This window comes from Rhinolophus hipposideros (assembly GCF_964194185.1).
Source record: "Rhinolophus hipposideros genome assembly, chromosome: 3".
NCBI classification, from domain to species: Eukaryota; Metazoa; Chordata; class Mammalia; order Chiroptera; family Rhinolophidae; genus Rhinolophus; species Rhinolophus hipposideros.
In genome coordinates, this window is record NC_138049.1 from 66,852,799 (window position 1) to 66,874,848 (window position 22,050).

Consider the following 22,050-nt stretch of genomic DNA (forward strand, 5'->3'; position numbering starts at 1 on the left):
CATTATTTGGTTTATGGAGCAGGATTGAGGGGGATCATTTTCTTAGAAAAACTAGCCTCACATCAAAGGAATTTGCTTGAACTGTATTTGGCAGTGTATCAAGTCTGCTCATGTGGCTTATGTTTTTTCTATTGATGAATTTTCTTTCTCTGAAAAGAAAGGAAAAGTACCCGGAGACAATGCCTGTACTCAGCAGTTTTTTCTTTTAGGTTAATAAAGACCTATTATTATGCATGTGGATCTCTGTCAATTTTTTCCCCTCAGTGTTAGTAAAGGACATGAAACTAATTGGTTGAATGGTTTGATCACTAGTTTTGAGTTTAGAAAAACCAGTCTGCAAGAATACAGACTTCTAAAGTAAAGATCAGTAAAAGGAAAGACTTCTGGACAAAGGCCCAGAGTTAAGGCTGTGGGATTTACTTTATTAGCAATTTGAAAGGAACCTGTAAACAAAGCTTCAACTAAGAAGCTCTTGCTGTCCAAGAATGTTGTTTATCAGAGAAAAAAGAATCAAAGAATTAGAATAAACTTTAGTCAGTTTATAGCAACAACAGCATGATTATTAATGAAAGTTATTTTATTAATGTAGAGATTCTCTAAAGATTTTGGACATGGGACCATGAACCTGAGTGGGTAAATTTCATGTAAACATTGGGACAAATCTTAATGGTCTGAGTGAAATGCTAAATGTGTAGAAGTAATTGAACTCTTCTGTATCCTTCTTTTCATTGCTGTCTCTTGCCCTTAGTGCCTTTGACTTATTGCATAAAAAGCAGTGGCATTACATACTCTCGTGTACTTCCATCATTGAGTGTCTCTATTCTTCCACTCTTGGATCCCATTGCAATAGTCAGTTTATATTGGCCCTAGATATGTCTCTTACTCCATAGACATCAAATAACTGGAGAATTTTTTTCTTTGCATTACCAACATGTTTGATAGGGTGTCTGTATTTTCCCTTAAAAGTGAGGAAAATAAGTGCTCTTTTCCCCCTTTACTTCATTGCTCTTATTTATAACTTTGGAAGGAAACTTCAGATAACAGCCTATGTGAGAGACTAAGTAATTATTCTATGCTGATAGAATTTGCTAATTCAAACAGGATGAGTAAAATGGATGCTTGGCAAGTAGTCGGTATTAGGCAATTGTTTTGTGTATGGAAAACTATCATTCTATGGCCATTTCTCCATGTTTCTCCACCCTCATTTTAGCTTCTGTTTCATAGTTCTGGGTAATTTTTATTTTCCTCACTATAAAGTCAAAATTAAAGAATTTTAGTCTGTCCTATCAGATATTTCTGGTGTCTTTGCTACTGCTCTCTTTACGGAAAAGGGAGTTTAAAAGAAGCAAATATCACATAAAGGATTGAACACAAGGAGGGTAAGGCTATTTTTTTTCTTGCAAAGTTAGTAATTTGTTCTGTCTTTTTCTCTCACTATATAGTATCTTGGAATAATAGTAATTCAGACTGAGAAAGACCTGGATATGTCAGTTACTTTAATTCCTTAATTCCCAATATCACAGAAAATTTTAAGCACATCTTTTGGTCTTCCTAAGCTTATCAATTTTAATATTTAATAGCCTTTATAAATGCAAACTTAAATCACTTGTATTTTATCTAAGTTATTATTTTTGATTAAGGTTTTTTAAAATAATGATTCTTATATTTTTTGTAACAATCCTATAAATATTTAAAACTCTTATCTTTTTTTTTTATGTCTTCTTATTGCATCCTTTAAAAGCTTTCCCTTTAGGGTTTCCTTTTAAAACATTAAAACATCTTTCCTGTGCTTTTAAGACCCTTTAAAAATTCTGTATAATCAGTTTAAAACTCATTATAACAAAGTAAATTTGATTGAAAACATATAGGACTTTGATATAATGACTGCCAGGTTTTGACTTGAAAATGAAAATATTTTGTCTTCTCAAATTGCTGTAAAAAAAACATTGTTTTTGAGATTTCCTGTCAAGATGGTGGAGTAGGTAAATGCTGTACTTACTTCCTCTCATGACAACATCAAAATTACAACTAAACTACAGAACAACCATCATTGAGAATTGCCTGAAGTCTAGGTAAACAAAAGCCCTACAACTAAGGACATACAGATGAAGCCTTGAGACTGGTAGGAGAGACAGAGACATGGAACAGGCTGGTCCCACATCTGCGTGTGAACGTTAAAAATTGAGAGGAATATCTTGGCTGCAGAAATCCCCCCTGGAGGAGTGAAGGGTCCAGCCCCACACCAGTCTCCCCAGCCCAGATTTCCAGTGCTGTGAAGAGAAGTCTCCATAACTTTTGGCTGTGTGAACCAGCAGAGATTGTGGCTGGGTGAGACGAGGGTGGCTGCAGTCCCAAGTGATCCTCTTAAAGGCCCCACACATGGACTCACTTGCTGATGGACTCACTTGCTCTGAGGTCCAGAGCTGGGACAGCAGCTGGAAAGGCACCAGGGACATACGGGGAGGAACTTGATTATGTGGCCTAAGGGCAAGAACTGATGGGGCAGCTTTTTCCCTGATGGAGGAGCTGTCAGAAGCCATTGTTCCTTTGTTGAGCCCTCCCTGCCGTCTGGTATGAAGATGTAGGTGGCTACCACATCTGAGTCTCTACCAACCTACCTAACACCATTCATCTACCTCACCCTGGTGATTCCCTGAGTGATTCCACTACACCAAACTTTCAGGCCCAATGAGGCCACTTCCAGGGGCTTTTCAATACAAACAGTCTGTCTTGGCTAATGCTGCAAACTTTTAAAAAATCTCCCAAGTGTTCACAAAAGCCAAAAGAGTGACATCTGGCTGAGCAGTAGCACTAGGAGAAGCCAGCCTCTTGAGGCATGTCCAAGCCTAGTGCGGGTGGTGGCCTCTACAGATTGCTTTGCGGCTCAGGCCAGGTGGCCCCAGGCAGGGGATAGGCTGTGGCTGAACTTGGCCTGCAGTCGGTCCCCTCCCAGGATGCCCCTGGTCTGGCACACTCAGAGGCCAGCTTCAGACTGAGCTGGAGCATCACCCAGCCACTGTCAAACATGATGTACCTAACGGGCATGCTGGACAGGCTCAGAATTCTGCTAAAAAGAATCCTGCTCTGTAGGGTCTGCCCCGATACTACAGCCCCTCCAAAGTGGTTGCAGCCAGTCCTCACAACCAGTCAGCCCAAGGGTCAATCCCTCCCATTAATGTGCAAACAGCAACCAAGGCTCAACTACCCCGGGGGATGCACACAACCCACACAGAGGAGACATCTGGAGCACCCAGCTCTGGTGGCCATGGAGATTGTGCCACTGGGCACCTACTACATAAGGCCACTCTAGCAAGACAGGGAGACATAGCAGCCCTACCTAATAGAAACAAACACAGGGAGAAAGAAACACATAGAAACAAACACAGGGAGAAAGACACAATGGAGAGAGACAAAGAAACATGGCCCAAATAAAAGAACAGAACAAAGCTCCAGAAAACATGCTAAACAAAATGGAGACATGCAATCTACCAGACGCAGAGTTCCAAACTCTCGTATAAGGAGGCTCAGTAACTTCAGGGAGAACTTCAACAGAGAGACAGGAAACATAAAAGGAAACAGTCAGAAATAAAGAATATAATAACTGAAATGAAATATACATTAGAGGCAGTCAACAGTGATGAAGCAGAGGATTAAATCCAAGATTAAGCAGAGGATTAAATCAGCACTTTAGAAGATAGGGTAGCACAAAACACCCAACAGAAAAAAATCCATAAAAAAGTGAGGATAGTTTAAGGGGACTCTAGAACAACGTCAAGCTACCAATAGTCCCATCATAGAGGTACCAGAAGGAAAAGAGAAAGAGCAAAGTGTTGAAAACCCAGTTGAAGAAATAATGACTGAAAATTTCCTTAACCTGATGAAGGAAATAGACATACAAGCCCAGAAAGCAGAGTCCCAAACAAGATGAATCCAAAGAGGCCCACTCCAAGACACCTCATAATTAAAATGCCAAAGGTTAAAGATAAAGAATCCTATAAGCAGCAAGAGAAAAGCAGTTAGTTAGCTACAAAGGAGATCCCATAAGGCGCCCAGCTGATTTCTCAATAGAAACTTTGCAGGCCAGAATGGATTGGCATGAAATATTCCAAGTGATGAAAAGCAAGGACCTATAAACAAGATTGCTCTACCCAGCAAGGCTATTATTTAGAATCGAAGGAAAGATAAAGAGCTTCCGAGAGAAGAAAAAGCTGAAGTTCATCACCCCTAAACCAGTGCTACAAGAAACGTTAGAGGGACTTCTAAAGATGAAAAGAAAGAAAAAAGATAAAAAATATGAATAATAACATGGCAATAACTACATACCTATCAATAATCACCATAAAAGTAAATGGGTTAAATGCGCCAATCAAAAGATAGGATGACTGAATGGACAAGAAAACAAGATCTTTACATATACTGCCTACACGAGACTCACTTCAGATTGAAAGGCACACACAGACTGAAAGTAAAGGGATGGGAAAAAGATATTTCATGAAAATGGAAACAAACAAAAAGCTGGGGTAACAATACATATTAGAGACAAAATAAACTTCAAAAGAAAGGCTATAACAAGAGACAAAGAAGGACCTAGTAATCCTACTTCTGGGTGTTTATCCAAAGAAACCCAAAATGCTACTTTGAGGGGACACGGCATCCACACGTTCATTGAAGCATTGTTTACAATGGCCAAGATGTGGAGGCAGCCTGGGTGTCCATTGATGGATGACTGGATAAAGAGTAGGTGGTACATATATACAATGGAATTATTGCTTAGCCATGGAAGGGAATGGGTTTTTGCCATCTGCAGTGGCATGGATGGACCTGGAGGGTATTGTGCTGGGTGGAGTGTCAGACAGAGAAAGACAAATGCAATGTGATTTTGCTTATATGTGGAATCTAAAGAACAACATAAACAAACATAACAGAAACAAACTCATAGATACAGAGAACATCTTGATGGTTGCCAGATTGGGTGGGGGATGAAAAAGGGGAAGGGATTAAGAAGTACAAATTGGTTGTTACCCAGTAGCCATGGGGATGTAGGGTATAGCATAAGTAATATTGTAATAACTATGCATGGTGTCAGATGGGTACTGAATTTATTGGGATGATAGGTGGGAGGGGAATGGGAGGCAGGATGAAAAAGGTGAGGGGATTAAGATGTACAAATTGGTAGTTACAAAATGGTCATGGGAATGTAAAGTAAAGCATAGGGAATATAGTCAATGATGTAATAACTGTGTGTAGTGCCAGGTGGGTACTAGAATAGTCAGGGGGATCACTTCTTAAAGTACATAAATGTCTAACCACTATGCTGTACACCTGAAATTAATATAAAATAATATTGAATGTCAACTGTAATTGAAAAATTAAAAAGAGGAAAAGGTGAAGGGGAATAAGAGGTTTGAATTTCTAAGTATAAAACAAATAAGTCATGGATGCAATGCACAGCACAGGGAATACAGTCAATAATATTGTGACAGCGTCGTACAGAGTCAGTTGCTGGGCTTCTAATGGTGATCACTTCTTCAGGTATATAGATGTTGAATAACTATGGTGTACACCTGTAACTAATATAACATAGTATGGTAGCTATAGCACAATAAAAATCTTTTTTGAAAAGCGAGGCTAAGGTATATCGTATAATGTATTATTATAACATGCTTTTTTTGAAAACATCACTGATGTTGCTCTGAAAATAGAAAACTAAAATAAATTATTCAAAGACAAAAGATTCCAGCTTTGGGGGTGGGGTCAATATATTTTAATGCAATAAAAAAGAAAAACTTTAGAACAAAATAATGTTTTCTACGGCTTTCATTTGTAATGGTAGTAGATATTCTTGTTCTTTCCTGATAGGACCTTTTGAAATGAATGAGAACATCTTTTCTTAGGATATAAAGAATTCAACTTTGTTTTTCATTGATTGTACATTCAATATAGAAAATACTCATATTTATCTTATTCCTATAAGTTATTGATGGTTAAACATAAGGCCAAAATACATATATTGCCTACATTATAAAGAATAGGGAAATTACATGTTATGAAATGACTAAAACAGTATTATGTATGTAAAGGGTACTAGCCATCTATATGCGTAGTTAGCTGCCAGTTCAGAATAGTTGGCATGGTCCGTATAGAGGAACATATGTTCTTAAAAATGTTTTTGTTCACAATGGATATGTAGTGATCACCATATTAGCAGTTTGTACTGATGGATTGAACAACGAAAAGGAGTACATGTGTTATGCTTGTTGAAACATTCTTAAATATGATCACAAATTGTAAAAATGTATACTGTAACATTAATAATAATTAACGTTTTTTCCTCTTAGAAAACAGAAAGGTCATTTTTCTACCAGCAGTTCAAAAATGGAAGATGTTACCTCTAACTTTGGAACAAAAATATTTTCGTTATATGACGCAGACTGCATTAACGGGAAAACAGGGTCATAGACTTGTTGCAGAGCTAGGGAATTGGCTTAAAATAATCTATCAGCCAAAACTCCATAAAAAAGGGATATTTTTAAAATCACGAAACAAACATACTTGTATCTCGATTCACTTCAGTTGGTATTTAGAGTTCCTATAGGATGTTTGGTATCAGGAAGGGAAATAAGTTCCAATGATATGTTCTCTTTGGGCTACCAACAGCCCGCTAGGTCTTTGATTTCCCATACATCCTCCTCCTTTTTCGTCATTTAATGACTCACATGACCTGATACTTAACTATGCCAGAAACTACAAGGGTGGGGAAAAAATCATAGGAGATAAATTCTATGAAGGATATATATTTATTTTTATTTTTTAAAAGTCTATTGTCTTAGTAATACAATTTCTTCATTTGACTTTCCTGTAGATCTTCTCATATCTAGCATATACTGCAGAGGAACATGAAAATAAACTTGGAAAATCCTTACTGTTGCAGTCTCTGGATTGGAATAGATAATATCGTAGACTCAGATATTGAGACACAGTTTACTGATCATTCTAGACCAAATCTATCTAATGCCTTTCTCTAGTATGAAGCTAAAAAGTATGATATGGTCCACTGATTAAATTGTTACGTGTGTTAGTTATGTAAAGCAATGTGCTAACCTACAAGATCAACATACTCATATATAGCTTTATTATATTTTAGTTCATTGTATGATAATTTTAAGGAACTCCTTTGAAATTACGGGACTAAATGCAACAAAAATTGAAAGTATATAAAGGCCAGAAAAATAATAGACTTAAATATTACATCTTAAACCAAAGCACATGGAAATAGTAAATCAGAGAACCAAGCTTATTAATATATTTGTACATATTCTTAAAATATGGTTTTAACTTCAATGATTTGTTTCCTGGGAAGGAAAGAATGTCAAGCTAAGATGAATGTCACAGAAAGGACCGTTAGTTCCCAAAAGGTCATCCAATAATCTGTATCTCTACATCCTCCTGTCCAGTCTATTTCTGCCTCTCATAAGTCTCAGACCTTGTTAGGCAGTTGATTCACTTCCCCAATTCTCAACACTCCTACTTTTACTACAAGGCCTTTCCCTTTCACCATGATATAATGTTGAGCTATTTGTGCTCAGATTGGCCCCAGGCCTCTCGTCTGTTAATAGCAAACCCTGACTGGACATGACCTGGTCACCTGGGCTCTCCCTCATCTTCTACTCTCTCCCTGGTCAGGTATTTGTAGATTCAAATCGCTTGTAGTGGCCCTTTATGCTCGTAATTAGAAAGAGTTTGTGTCTCTTTGTAAAATGGAAAGAACACTGATAGAGGTGTCAGAAAAATCAGTTTTTGGTCTGCCACTAAGTAGCTAAGCTTGAAAAAAATCACTTTTCTCCCTTTTGCTGAAAGACAAATATATTTACTTTTACTTTTCTCTTAAAAATATAGAAGGTAAAATTATTTTTTGAAAAAAGTCAAAATGTAGGAAATGTACAAAGACACCCATATGTCCATAATTTAGAATTTACATTTGTTAACATTATATCATATTTATTTTTTTGTTTTTTTAATTAGTGATAAAGTCCCCTTTGGCCTGCAATCTTATTCCCATCACCTTTACCCCCTTCTCAAGGCAATTGTTTATCCAATCACCATTGATGACCTGAAATAAAATGTAATACAGTATTAGATTAGATGAACATTATGTTATTAATATAATACATTAATATAATAATGTAGTTGTTATTACCAAATTAAGCTGTGAAAAAGGAATTTTTTTTCACATATATGTTTCTTTTACCTGTCCAAATATGCCTGTTTTCTTCCATAATATTTAAAAAAAAATATTACCACACTGTATCTGCATCCTCATAAAAAGAATATTGCCTTTGGAATTGTCAAAATGGAATTGTAATAGGTCACATGTTACCACCATTTGGAAGAATATTGCAAATCTTAGTAGTCACTTTTGGTTTCTGGAAATTACAGCTATTTATGCTAACTAATGCTATGCATTTGTATTTGGGTTATAGAAGGGACAACAGAACTTTTCTGCAATATAGAATCCTCTTCTGTTTTTCCTAGTGTCTGGCACTGTGTCATGTCTATTGTAAAATAAATATGTATGAGCATATGATAAATGGTGGAATGAGTATCTGAATTTTACTTTTCATATACACAGTATTTGTATTAATTTTCTATTGATATGTAACAAATTAACACAAACAGCTTCTTTAGACAACATCCATTTAGTGTAAATTTCTGTAGGTCAGAAATCTGGCATGGTGTGGTTGGGTTCTATGTTTGAGGTATACAAGGCTAAAATCAAGAGGTCAGCCAGACTGAGTACTCGTCTGGAGGCTAATAGAAAACTGCCTTTAAAGAGTGCAGACCCTCCCAGATAACCTTCCTATCTTCAGGCCAACAGTATTATCTAATATAACCTATTCAGAGTAAACTATGTTGCGTGCACAGTCCTGGGGTTATTCAGGGTGTGAACACCAGGGAGCTAGGAAATCTTGGGGATAATTTTAGAAATCTGCCCATAGTACTAATTCACTCCTCAGAAGGATGAAGACTAGAAATAGAGCTTTAAACATTATCTGACAATCAACAATACAAATTCACAAAATTATCATTGTAGAACAATGTTACACAAATCAAATAGTTACACAAAGGAAAATATCACTTATGTTAGTACTATTAGGATGTTAACTGGTAATAAAAAACCTTATATTTGGAAGTAAGTGACTAGAAGAAATGGGAAATCTACCTTACTCTTCTGGCCTCAATTAAAAAATTTTTTTTACTTCTATAATAGAACTGGTATTCAGTCACAAAGATGTCACCTTTCATTGGCCCCTGCACTTTCCATGGATCCCTCCCATTGACAGGTGCTGCCTCATCTAAGTTTATTTCTAATCTACACCATACTGAAGCCTGAAGCACTTAAACTAACTTATGTACCTTTCTTCTGAAGCTGATGTGATCTTCCATTTTTTGTGATTTTTTTTTCCTCAGGCCTAGTAGCTCTGGTGCTGTCAATTGGTTCTCTCATTATTTCTGAAGTTCTTTGCTGTCGTTAAGATCTGTTGTCCCCATGTTAACATTAAGATCTCAAGTTGCTCATCTCTTAGACCCCAGGTGCTCCAAGTCCTAGAAGTGGGCATTTGTCTGGTTCTTGCTATATATTTTCCAGGGACTTGCCCCCACTAAATTTTGATTTCTTCTATTTCTTTGCCATGTCATTTTCAGAAAGCCCGCCAAATTATACTATGTACATTGACCACATAGCTCCTGAGTGTTCTCCATCCCAGACTTTTTGCTATAGTGTTTTACCCACCGTAGGGTCAGCCAGTGCCATAATCACATCTAAACTACCTTCTTTTGTCCTCACCTATATTCTGTCCATCACTCCCTGGTTCCTTCTTTCTGTAAGAAATCAGAATTCCTGACTTCAAGAGTTCATAATCAAGTCGGACATAAGAAAGTGAAAAATTATATGACAAATGTTATGATAAATACGATAAATGTTATATTAGAAAAAAAAAGCGCTAGATTCTATGGGGTTAAAGAGAGATTCCCACTCAGCTTTAATGTGTGCTGGGTTATATTTCCAAGCACAAATGTGTACTGCCTCTGATAAGCAATCAGGGGCGAGCCTATCAGAGCTGGAAGAGTTGGAGGGATGCCTAAGTGAAACCTTAGAAGATCACCCCCAGTTGGAAACTAGATTGTTCTCAGGCTCAATTAGTTGATCAAATGCCAAGAGCAAGGATGAGGCGAAAATGGGAGCTACAGCTAAAAGATCAGACATTCAGCAGAAGCTGAGGCAAAGTGGACCTCAAAAATGAGTCTGAGAGTGGCAGCAAAGCAGAGTCCCGAGGCCTTCCCTGTGCATTAGAGTGAAAAAGAGGACTTTTTTTTGAGAATGCCAGCATTGAAGGATTAAGCAGAAACAAAGGAAACTGTGAAGAAGACTAAGAATGGATAAAAGTGACTAATGGAAGGAAGTTTATAGGTAGGTAGCTAGAAGCCAAAAGTGTCTATTTTATCTCCAGAGTTAAAAAAAAAAAAAAAAGCGTGCCAATCTGATGAGAGGGGCGGGGAAAATATGATGTAGCTCTTATGGAAAAATCTAACAGTAGCCAATAGAAGGTATTTGTGGAAGTCAAGTTGAGTTGTGAGGATCTTGCTGACACTGAATAGACCGTGAGGATGTAATGGATCTAACACACCTGGTTACGTGTCTTTTCCAGACATCATTGTACAGTAATAGGGCTTGAGGAAAAGGAAAGGCAGATGGATTGATTTCGATTTGGAGGTTTTCATAAAGGGTGTAATGGAAAGAGAAAATGGCAAGGGAGTTAATAATGGTTGGCAGAATGGATAAAATTTAGCTGAATAAAGAAGGAAATTCAATCAGGATAGACAGATAACTTGGAAAAAATCAAAGCAGTGTCAAAAGCCAGGAGACATTAATGATGTGAAAGTGTGGTTATATCAGAAGTGTGACATTTGGGAAAGTATGAAGTGAGCTATTAGATCCTTGCATCACAGACTATACAAAAATTTTAGATAGATTTAAGGAACTGAATCAAACCTAGGCAAAAAAGTAAAATGATTCATGAGGAAGAACTTTGTATGCTTAAAAGAAATGTAAGAAATCTGAAAGGATAAAAATCAATTTGTTTCACTAATGCAAATGGCAAACAACAACAAACAAAAGTGAAAAATAAAAAAAATTAGGAAAATAACTTCCACAAGTATGATACACAAAGGAATAAAAATCCTTTATTTGTAAAGACATGCTTGAGGATATTCCTCCAGCAGCAATGGATAATTGTAGCTTCTTTTTGAGCATCCAGCACTGGTTTTTGGCTGTCCCTCAAAGAAAACAGCATCCATCAGGCTGCACCCTCTGTCTGCTTCATGGTCCTTCAACCACTGAATAAAAGGAGTGGGGACCTAGCATGGAGTGTCTGAGCCTGAGCAGGACTAAAAACACCTGCATAGGACGGCAGCCTGACTCACGGTCTGAGAGCCAAGCAAGGTGAAGGGAGAATCTGTGTAGGAGGGTAGTGCCAGGTGTCAGAGCCCCAGTCGGGGGAGGAGGGCATCTGTATAGGAGGCCTGCCCACTTCAGAGATTGGAGCCTTTGTGGGGTATGTGGCGTGTTTACGCAGGGAGGGGACAAGATTAGTTTTATACAGGAGGACTGATCAAATAAATATATTAAACATAATAGGAGTTAGATTTCTCACTGTAGGAGAAACTTGTTACAAATGTGGAAACTGAAGGGAGAACACCAGAATGAATCCTGTGGTGTTGAATTGGAGTTGGAAGTAGTAGTGTGAGGTTATGGTTTTATTTTTTCTTTTTCTTTTTTAATTAAAGTTCTTTGGGGTGACAATTGTTAGTAAAATTACATTGATTTCAAGTGTACAATGTTGTACATCATCTATATATCACATTGTGTGTTCACCACCCAGAGTCAGTTGTCCTTCATCACCACATATTTGAGAGGCTATGGTTTTCAATGTATAGACAAAAAAGATGGATAGATATAGAAATAGATAAATAAATATAATTTGTGTGTGTGTGTGTGTAATGTATGTACCCACATATATTCGCTATCTCTGTCCATTGAGCTGGCCTGGGAACAGCAACCCTTCAGTAATGATGAGCACCTAGTACTGAGATCTAAATACAATTGTCCACCAAAAGAACCAGAACTCCTTAGAGAGATTGCTGATTCCAGGACTGGGCCAGGATGAGTAAAGATGAGGTTGGGACATCTCATACCAGAAAGTAAGGAAGTACTCAGAGAATGATGGGAATGTGTCAAAAGGACATAGACACCCTCTTGAAGGGGCTCCCACTGGCCTAATTGTGAACATTTTGAGAATCTGTATTTAATCTGTATTTGCTACAGATTAAAACCTATTGAATAAAATAAACATGAGCCCACATTATTAAATTAAATGTTAACATATTGATAAATAATTTTCTAATCTTTTCATTTTATAACTGTAAATGTGTATATGTACATGTAGAGAATTAATGTTTCATACCCGAGTCTATGCCATTATGTATAAGTCATTTCTGTGCTGAAACATTTTTGTATATCTCAATAGGTTATGATCAGAGAGGCATTCCAGGAAGTTTTGCAAATTATTCTCTCAAAATACTTGACTTTGGTGGGACATTACAGGTCCTTAATGATGTGAGCTCTCTCCAACTCTAAGCTACAAATGACTCTTTACTCAGAATAAGAGATTACAGGGGGCCAAGTAGCTCTCTCACTGAAGGTGTACTCACATCTTTGTGTAATAAACCTTGGCATCTAAATTATTTAAATTTTATTTGAATTCATTTTTTAATTTTATTCTTGTTTTAAAAAGAATGATAGTGTTTCCTGCGACCAGTGTCACTTGGGAAACTTTAGATAACTAACAAGTTCCCAAGAAATATTATTTATTGTTATATTGCCATGGACATTCAACAAAAATGTCTTCCTTAAAAAATCCAAATTGTTTTTTACAATTATTTATTGATATCTCATTGATTGCGTACTTGGATATGACAGAGATCCAAAAGAAATATATAACTTATAAAGAGCTTGTAATCATTTTGGAGAAAAAAATAAATTAATTTGAAACAAGGAAAAATATATTTTAATGCCAACTTCATAAATTAATATTTTTGTTGAGTCAGACAGTCATCAGTAACCTGCCTGTAGCACTTACATAACATAATTAGAAATTATTTAATAAGTGATTCTAAGTCTGGGTTTATTTCTTATTTTCTGTACTTAAAAAATGGTTATAGGAACCTTATTTTTGCAGCACTGAAGTCAGAATATATTGTTGGACAGATACTGTGTGCCAGCACACTTATAGGAATGGGATTATAATAGTGAGCAAAATAGAGTCTCTGTACTTAAGGAACTTGCTGCTTTGTGTGTATTTGTATACATATATATGGGGTATATATGGAACGTGGTGGCAGAGAGGAGACAGACAGTAAACGTGAAAAAAAAATAATTTCAGGTAGTTATAAGTATAACGAAGATTATAAAAACGGTAGGGTGGAGGTTCTTTGACTGCTGTTATCAGAGAAGGCCTGTCTGAGGAACTAAAGTATTGAGTTGCGGCCTGAATGATGAGAGGAATTAAGTAGATCGTTAAATTTACATTTGGAGCCCAAGGGAGTGATCTGCCGTTGAAGACAAAAGTTTGAGAGTCGTCATAGTGAACATGATATTTAAAGCCATGTAAAACACAGTTGAGAAGTCGAATAAGATGAGAGCTGAGGGTTGACCTTTGCCTGTAGTCAGATGCGAGTCATCGGTGACTTTGGTAAGAGTTGTTTCTGTGTAAAAAGGAGGGAGAAAAGCCTTGTTAATAGATTGAAGAGAGAATGGGAGATGGGGAAATGGAAACAATAAGAATATACAAATCTTTGAAGGGTTTTGCTATGAAGGAGAGGGGAGTAGGGGACAAAATCCAGTCTTTTCAAAGAGGGATATTAGCTCAGGTTATGGCAATAAGACTGATTCAGTAGAGAAAGTTATGGTGTAGCATGGAGACAGGATAATTGCCGGAGCGGAAAACAAACCTAAAGGTAAAACACAGAACTACAAAACTCCTAGGAGATAACAAAGGAGAAAATCTAGATGACTTGGGTATGGCAATGACTTTTTAGATACATCACCAAGGGCACAATCCATGAAACAAATAACGGATAAGCTGAATTTCATTAAAATTAAAAATTTCTTTTCCACAATAGATGCTTTTAAGAGAATGAAAATGTATGTCACATACTGGGAGAAAATATTTGCAAAAAATAAGATAGAGAACTATTACCCCAAATATACAAAGAACTCTTAAAACTCTATAATAAGAAAAACAACACAATTAAAAAATGGGCCAAAGTCTTTAACAGACCTCACTGAAAAAGATTCGTATACAGATGGTGTATGAAAATATGTTCCACATTGTGTGTCATCAGTGAAATGCAAAGTAAAACAACAATGAGACACCGCTACACATTTATTAAAATGACCAAAATCTAGAACACTGACAACACCAAATGATGGCGGGGATGGTGAGCAACAGGAACTCTCTTCCATTGCTGGTGGGAATGGAAAATGGTACAGCACTGTTGAAGACAATTTGCTGGTTCTTATAAAAGCAAACATACTCTTGCCATATGATCTAGTAATCTCAATCCTGGTACAGTATGTCCTCACTTAACATCATGGATAGTTTCTTAGAAATTGTGTTTAAGCAAAAAAAAAAATGAAACCAATTTTACCATAGACTAATTGATAGAAATAAGAGTTAAGTTCCTAGACATATTTGTGGTCACAAAAACATCACCAAACTCCAAACACTTCTAATATTAAAACATTGAAATAAATGTGAGATATACATACAGTTAAGAAAGATTAGTAAAAACAAGTAAGACAATTATTTCCATCCTGCTTATTTGAATTCAGGGTTGCAGGGGGCCGGAGCCTATCCCAGTCGCTCGGCACAAGGTGGGAATCAGTCCTTGAAATGACGCCATTCCATCACAGGGTACACCCACACCCACAGCCACAGCCACACTCACTCAGACTGGGACAATTTAAACACACCAACTCATCTCATGTGCACATCTTTGGGATGTAGGAGGAAACCTTAGTACCCAGAGGAAATCCACACAGATATGGAGAGAAAACGCCACACAGTCAGTGGTCCCGACTGGGAATTCATATGTATTTTTCCTCATCAATGTTAGAATAAAATGATGCTGAAGTAAACAACATTATTCAAGGACCTGCTATATTTACCCAAGTGAGGTGAAAACTTATGTCCACACAAAAACCTGCACACGAGTGTTTATAGGAGTATGTCGTAAATTTGTCCAAATCCATAGTGTGTACAACACCAAGTGTGAACCCTAATGTAAACTATGGACTCTGGGTAATAAGGAGGTGTCATCAATTGTAACAAATGTTCCACTCTGGTGGGGATGTTGAGAATCAGGGAGGCTGTGCATGTGTGGGGGAAGAATCAGGGAGCTGTGCATGTGTAGGAAATCTCTGTACCTTCTACTCAGTTTTGCTGTGAACCTAAAACTGCTCTAGAAAATAAAGTATTTTTTTTTAAAAAGATGCAGATGGGTTAGTGGAGTTTATATTAGAAAGATGACATAGTTTTTACCTTGTTGCATCTATTTCTGTTTGAAATTTAAGATTTGGTTATCAACTGAGAATGAGAGGGAGTTGGATGTAGGAGAGGTGAGGAGAAAAGAGAAGTTGTGAGTGGTCCTCTCAGAGTGCTAAGTTGAATTTGCTGGGAAATCCTAGTGGTAAACTTTAGAAGAGAAGAATGCCAACTTGAGATTTCTGGTCATAAATAGGAAGTGAATGTTAACATTGTTTTGTAGTTTTTTTATATATGTAATGCTATTTTGATTAACTAATAGCAGTAGGAATCCCTATTACCTAGATTGTGGTCTTGAAATACCACTTTCTATTAAAAGAAACCAAGGCTTGTTAGAGAAATCAGGGCTTGTCATGTCAGGCCTGGAGCAGACATTTTCAAGACAAAATGGAACATCTTGTCATACCAGACCAAGGAAGCCATCAGAAATTATTATAGTCCTTTGAAAAGGGCTCAGTGGCCAAAGTGAAGAGTCTTTCACTGGCTAAGAATGGGACAATTTGAATTTCAATAAATAAAATTTTGTGATGGATTAAGACACAAAATATGTTTAAATCCATGAGTTCATACTGATCCAACACACACACACACACACACACACACACACACACACACACACACACACACACACACACCTTAGTGGAAACTCTTAAAGGATTACAGCAAATGAGCTCTTTATTTTAAAAACCAGTAAGTAAAGAGAAAGAATCAAGCATTTATCCTTTCCTTGTGTCAACGTTACCATTGGGTACCCAAACAATAGGTGTGGTAAAATTTCTCTTTAAAGAAGTGTATCAGCTAATAAATAATGATTGATAGAATTGGAATATTGCCATTTCGAACATGAATCTGATTAAGCCTTTAGATTCAATTACCAACTGTCTGAGAAATACAGAATAAAGCTTATCATGTGAATCTGTACTATAAGGATGCAATCAATGAAATCCAGATTTCGGGAAACTTTAACAGACAAATTAAACAGTCATGCTTATGTATAGTTTGTAATTTGGATAACTATAAATTAAGGAAATGATATCGTGAAAGTCAGGAGAATGGTTACTCTTAGGAGGGAGGAGTTTTGATTGGGAGAACACGTGGAGGGCTTACTGGGTAGCTGACAAGATTCTCTCTGCTTAAATCGATATTATGTAGAAGGGTGGTTGCCTTGTAACAATTCATTAAGCTTTACAGTTGTCATATATGGTCCCCTGTGTTTGAGTTATTTCACAAGAAGTAAAACTTTTAAACGAGGTTAAGAATTAAATTTTAAAAAATTTTAAAGATAATTTGTTAGGCTTTCATAAGAAATGGGGGGCAAGGGACAAGCTGTGTTAAATATTTCAGTTTACAGTCTAAACAACAGTTGCAAACAGCAACTAAGATCACAAATCTAAGAAGCAGTTAAGTTCTACATGGAAGGACTGCTTAGCATTCAGTCATTTCAGCCATTTCTAATACATGTTATCTTTACACTGTTAATATTTTATAAATGGGATATACACCGGAAATGCCTATTTATATATGCTTCATGTTGTTTTCCAAAGGGCTTTTATATAATTTAATGAAAGACTGTAAATGAATATATGAGTGGAATTGATAATGCTATTTAAATTCTCTCTATAAAAACAATGAATGTTTCTTTAATTAAAAAACATTTAAGAACATGTAATTAAAGAATACCTTCATTGTAGCTATTAGTATATTGTTTAAATTAACTTGTCCCTTACTTATAAGATTCCTATCCCTTATTTGTTTAAGGAAATAATTTTCACTAGTTGGATAAAAATGGAGGTATATCAAACTTATTTGAAAAAAATGTTAAATGTTCATGATAGTTTGACAAGTCTGAAGTCAATTAAAATGACTCTTTTTTTTCTGTCAGAGGTCTCTTTATTAGTATCCATGATCGAGGGCATATTGCTTCAATTCTTAATGCATGGCCAGAAGATGTCATCAAGGTAAGCTATCAAATTTTCCCACTATGTCAAATTTGTTCTTTTTCCTGTCCTGTAACATATTGACATTTTTCTTGACATTAGGTAGCATTCACTAGCTTTCCTAGTGAATGTCACCTGATTTCTATCCTTTTGATTTTTGCACAGTGGATTAATTTTATTTAGATACTAACTTTCCCCATTATTTTCATCTAATTTCTTAGTATTTCTTCATTGTCAGTGATGATAAATGTTGAATAAATATTGAAATAACGTCTGAATTTCTTTATGCAAACTCCATTTTCATGTTTTCTGTGTTTATTCATCCTCTAAGAGGCATCCAGATAGACCAAAAAAAAAAAATTGTTACTTAATTTCCTTAATTTGCTTGTTGTGACCATAAGTAACTCATTTTACTTCCCTCTGTGAGTGAACTAATGAAAATTAAATAACAATATTATCTGACATTTGTTAGTTTGCTTTCAGAGACACTGTTCTTGGATTAACTCTTGTAATTATCAGGATTATTCAGTGAGGAAAGGCAGGCACAGGGTACACAGTGGGTTTCACAGTAGTGCATGGTGGTGGTGGTGCTGGTGGGAACTGAATGCAGCTCCCAGAGCCCTTGCTCTTCAACATGATGCTCCACCATCTTCCCTGTCTAAGGAAAGTGAGGCATACTTATCCCCTCCTTGACTCCCCTTTTCCTTTCTGTTAGATGCCCAACAACTTTGTGGTATTTTTTATGCTTCAGATTGAATAAATGGATGCCTTTTTGTGGTACAAAGGTGCTTCTGCTGGAATTTCTGAAGTGTGACTCCTTTAATGATTGGTTTTGTTTGAGCAGTTGTGGGTGGATTTGATTCACTGATCTTTAAGGCTCATGCTAGGCAAACTTGTAAAGCAAAACATCTTTTTTACTATTTCCAGTCTTCCCAGGTTTTTCGCTTTTTCCCACCCTAAGTTGTCCTCTCAATTTTTCTCCCCCCCAAATAGCCTGCAACGTCCACAGATCCTGTCCTAAAAATGTGCTAGTTCTATGAAGTATAAATGTCTGGTCTTCTAAGAAGAAGAACACTTACATTTAATTGGGACTGTAGAGAGGATTTTAAGAATGAGTCAATCTAGGAAACAGTTCTGAGGTAGAGAGGTCTAAATAACATCCCTGTAATCGTAAAGACTAGGCAGTAAGCAGACCCCTTGCTTCATGTTCTTCCCGCCAGCTAATTAACTTCATTAATAGCCTACCTTTATCCTTTTGACTCTTAATACTGGGTCCTCAGTGATATTCCTGATCCTAACTATACTTGCTGTTATTTAAAAAGCCTAGTATATGGTAGCAGCCATCAGCAGATTGCTTTGCTTTTCATGCCAGGTGGTCACTGGGCAGGGCACAGGCTGCAGCTGAACTTGGCCTGCAGTGGGTTGGGGAGCTGGGTGAAAAAGGTGAAGGGATTAAGAAGTACAAATTGGCTGTCATCAACTAGACAAGTAATAACAAGTGTGGGAAAGGCTGTGGAGAAAAAGGAACCCTCATACACTGTTGGTGGGAATGCAGATTGGTATAGCTGCTATGGAAGTCAGTGTAGAGGTTCCTCAAAAAACTAAGAATAGAATTACCACATGACCCAGCAATCCCTCTTCTGGGTATCTACTCAAAAAAATCTGAAAACATTTATTCATAAAGACACGTGTGTTCCAATGTTCATTGCAGCTTTGTTTATGGTGACCAAGACATGGAAACAACCAAAGTGTCCTTTGATAGTTGATTGGATAAAGAAGTTGTGGTATATATACACAATGGAATACTGTTCGGCCATAAGAAAAGATGAAATAGGACCATTTGTGACAACAGGGATGGATATTGAGATCATTACTAAGCTAAATAAGTCAGACAGAAAAAGTCAAGAACCATATGCCTTAACTCATATGTGGGATGTGAAACTGAAAACAACAAATGAACAAAACAAGCAAATGAAACAAAAACTCATAGACACAGCAACAGTTTAGTGGTTACCAGAGGGTAAGGGGAGAGGGGGGTGGTAGAACAGGATAAAGGGGATCAAATATATGGTGATGGAAGGAGAACTGACTCTGGGTGGTGAACACATAATGCAATATATAGATGATGTATTATAGAATTGTATACTTGAAACTTCAGTAGTTTTGTTGACCATTGTCACCACAATAAATTTTAATTAAAAAAAAAAAGTACAAATGGGTAGTTACAAAACATCATGGGGATGTAAAGTAAAGCATAGGGGATATAGTAAATAATATGGTAACATCTATGCACAGTGCCCCGTGGGTATTAGTCAGGGGGATCACTTCTTAAATTATATAAATGTCTAACCACTATGCTATACACCTGAAATTAATATACAATAATATTGATTGTCAGCTGTAATCGCAAATTTTAAAAATGGGTGGGAAAGGTGAAGGGGAATAAGAGGTTCAAATTTCCAGGTATAAAACAAATAATCATGGGGATGTAATATGCAGCATGGGGAATATAGTTAATAATATTGTGATAGCATGGTACAATGGCAAATAGTTCTTGGATTTATCATGGTGATAACTTCTTTAGCTATATAAATGTTGAATAACCATGTTGTACATCTGAAACTAATATAATATTGTATGTTAGCTAATTTTAATAAAAATCTTAAAAAATAAAAAGCCTAGCGTAGTGTCTGGCTCACATCAGGCACTTAATAAATAGCAGCTATTTACTGTAATAGAATTGTGAATAATAAGATGTAGTCTCTACTGTGTAGTTAAAAACATGCATGCAACAAAAACAATCTGTTATTAGACAATATGTAATTAAACTCTGGTATAAATTATAAGTGCCATATTCACCCATTCAGAGGTTATCATTCAGAGAAGGCTGGAACAGTTAAGAAAATTTTCCAGCCAAATTGGAACTTAAATCTAGCCTTTGATAATTAAAAAGAGAAGAAGAAATTGTCCTATGAAGGGAACATATGAATGTAGGTATCAAGTTCAAGAAGAGAATGATGTGTTCTTGTGCAATAGGGAAATTGGCTGTCCCAACTAAAGATAAGTATTAATATTGAAATAGAGTATAAGTAAGGTCACTTAAGTAGGAGGTGATCAAATTATTATGAATGATCTTGAAATTGATAAAGAGGGATTTAGACTTGAAAAAATAGGATGTCATAATTACACAAAGAAATGACCTTAAGTAATATTTGAGGAAGATTCATCAGAGAGAGAAGAAGAGGCAAGAATTCTTCATGTAAGTAGACTACAATACAAGTTAGGCCCTCGGAAAGGAAAAGAAGGAAGGCAGTCAGGAGATATATATATATATATATATATATATATATATATATATATATACACATATATATGTATATGTGTGTATATATACACATATATATGTATATGTGTGTATATATACACATATATATATATATGGCGAGAGAGAGACAGTTCAGGAGAACCTCTGCATATTTTATGCAGAACATAATTCCCAAATAATAATTGATACACTAGGATGAAGATTTGATTTCTGAAACACAACATCATTGATAGAATAATTGTGGTTGTCTTACTGAGATTATCCTGCTTTTGTGACTTAAGTATTATACAGAAAACATACAACTGCTTTATTTTTCCTAATTTAAAAAATTTTTTATGTATAATAAACATACAATATTGTATTAGTTTCAGATGTGCAACATAGTAAGTAGACTAAGTAACTTACAAAATGATCACCCTATTAAGTCTAGTACCCGTCTGACACCATAGTTATTACAATATTATTGATTCTATTCCCTATGCTGAATCCTAGACCCCTGTTATTGTTTTTTATAAGTGGCAATTTGTACATCCTAATCACCTCCCCTTTTTTACCCATTGTCCAGCACAAAGAGGGTTGTGGGGAGGGAGAAGGGCTGAGCTGGGTTAAGAAAATACAGTAGCCATCAATAGAGTGCAAGTGCTGGGGCCAAGGGGATCAGCCTCAGGGACTGAACTCCGAATCGAGCAATGCGTAGCTTTTTTTTTTTTTTTTCCCCTAAAGAGTTAAAAGATTGTTAATCTCAAGATCTGTGTGTTAGCCTGCTGGCTGTCTTTCCGAAAGTTCCCTTTGTGTTCCATCTTGTACTTTGCCTTCACACACGCACATTTCCAAGGAATCCATTGAAGAGGAGGGACTGATATAATTCCATTGGGTCTCAGTTTGCTGAGATTTCCCCTCAAAGGAGCTTTTCTGATATCTCTCCATCGGACCTCAGTTTGCTGAGGCACTCACTCCCTTGTGAAATCCTGGGAAGAGCACGGGAGAACAAACGGTCTGGCAACTGTAAGGCAACAACCCATTAGCCAAACCCTCCTCTCATCTGGCAACCATCAAAATGTTATCTGTATCTATGACTTTGTTTCTGTTTTGTTTGTTCGGTTATTCCACATATAAGTGAAATATG

The 22,050-nt window shown here is 36.4% G+C and overlaps 1 protein-coding gene across 1 annotated transcript in view; it reads left to right on the top strand.

Annotated features, from left to right (window-relative positions):
* ME1 (malic enzyme 1) overlaps positions 1-22,050 on the top strand; it is a 173,356-nt gene that overhangs the window by 49,573 nt on the left and 101,733 nt on the right. Inside the window, exon 4 of the mRNA XM_081045123.1 lies at positions 17,545-17,620. Coding sequence (XP_080901249.1) covers positions 17,545-17,620 — 76 coding nt within the window. The remainder of the gene's footprint in view (positions 1-17,544; positions 17,621-22,050) is intronic.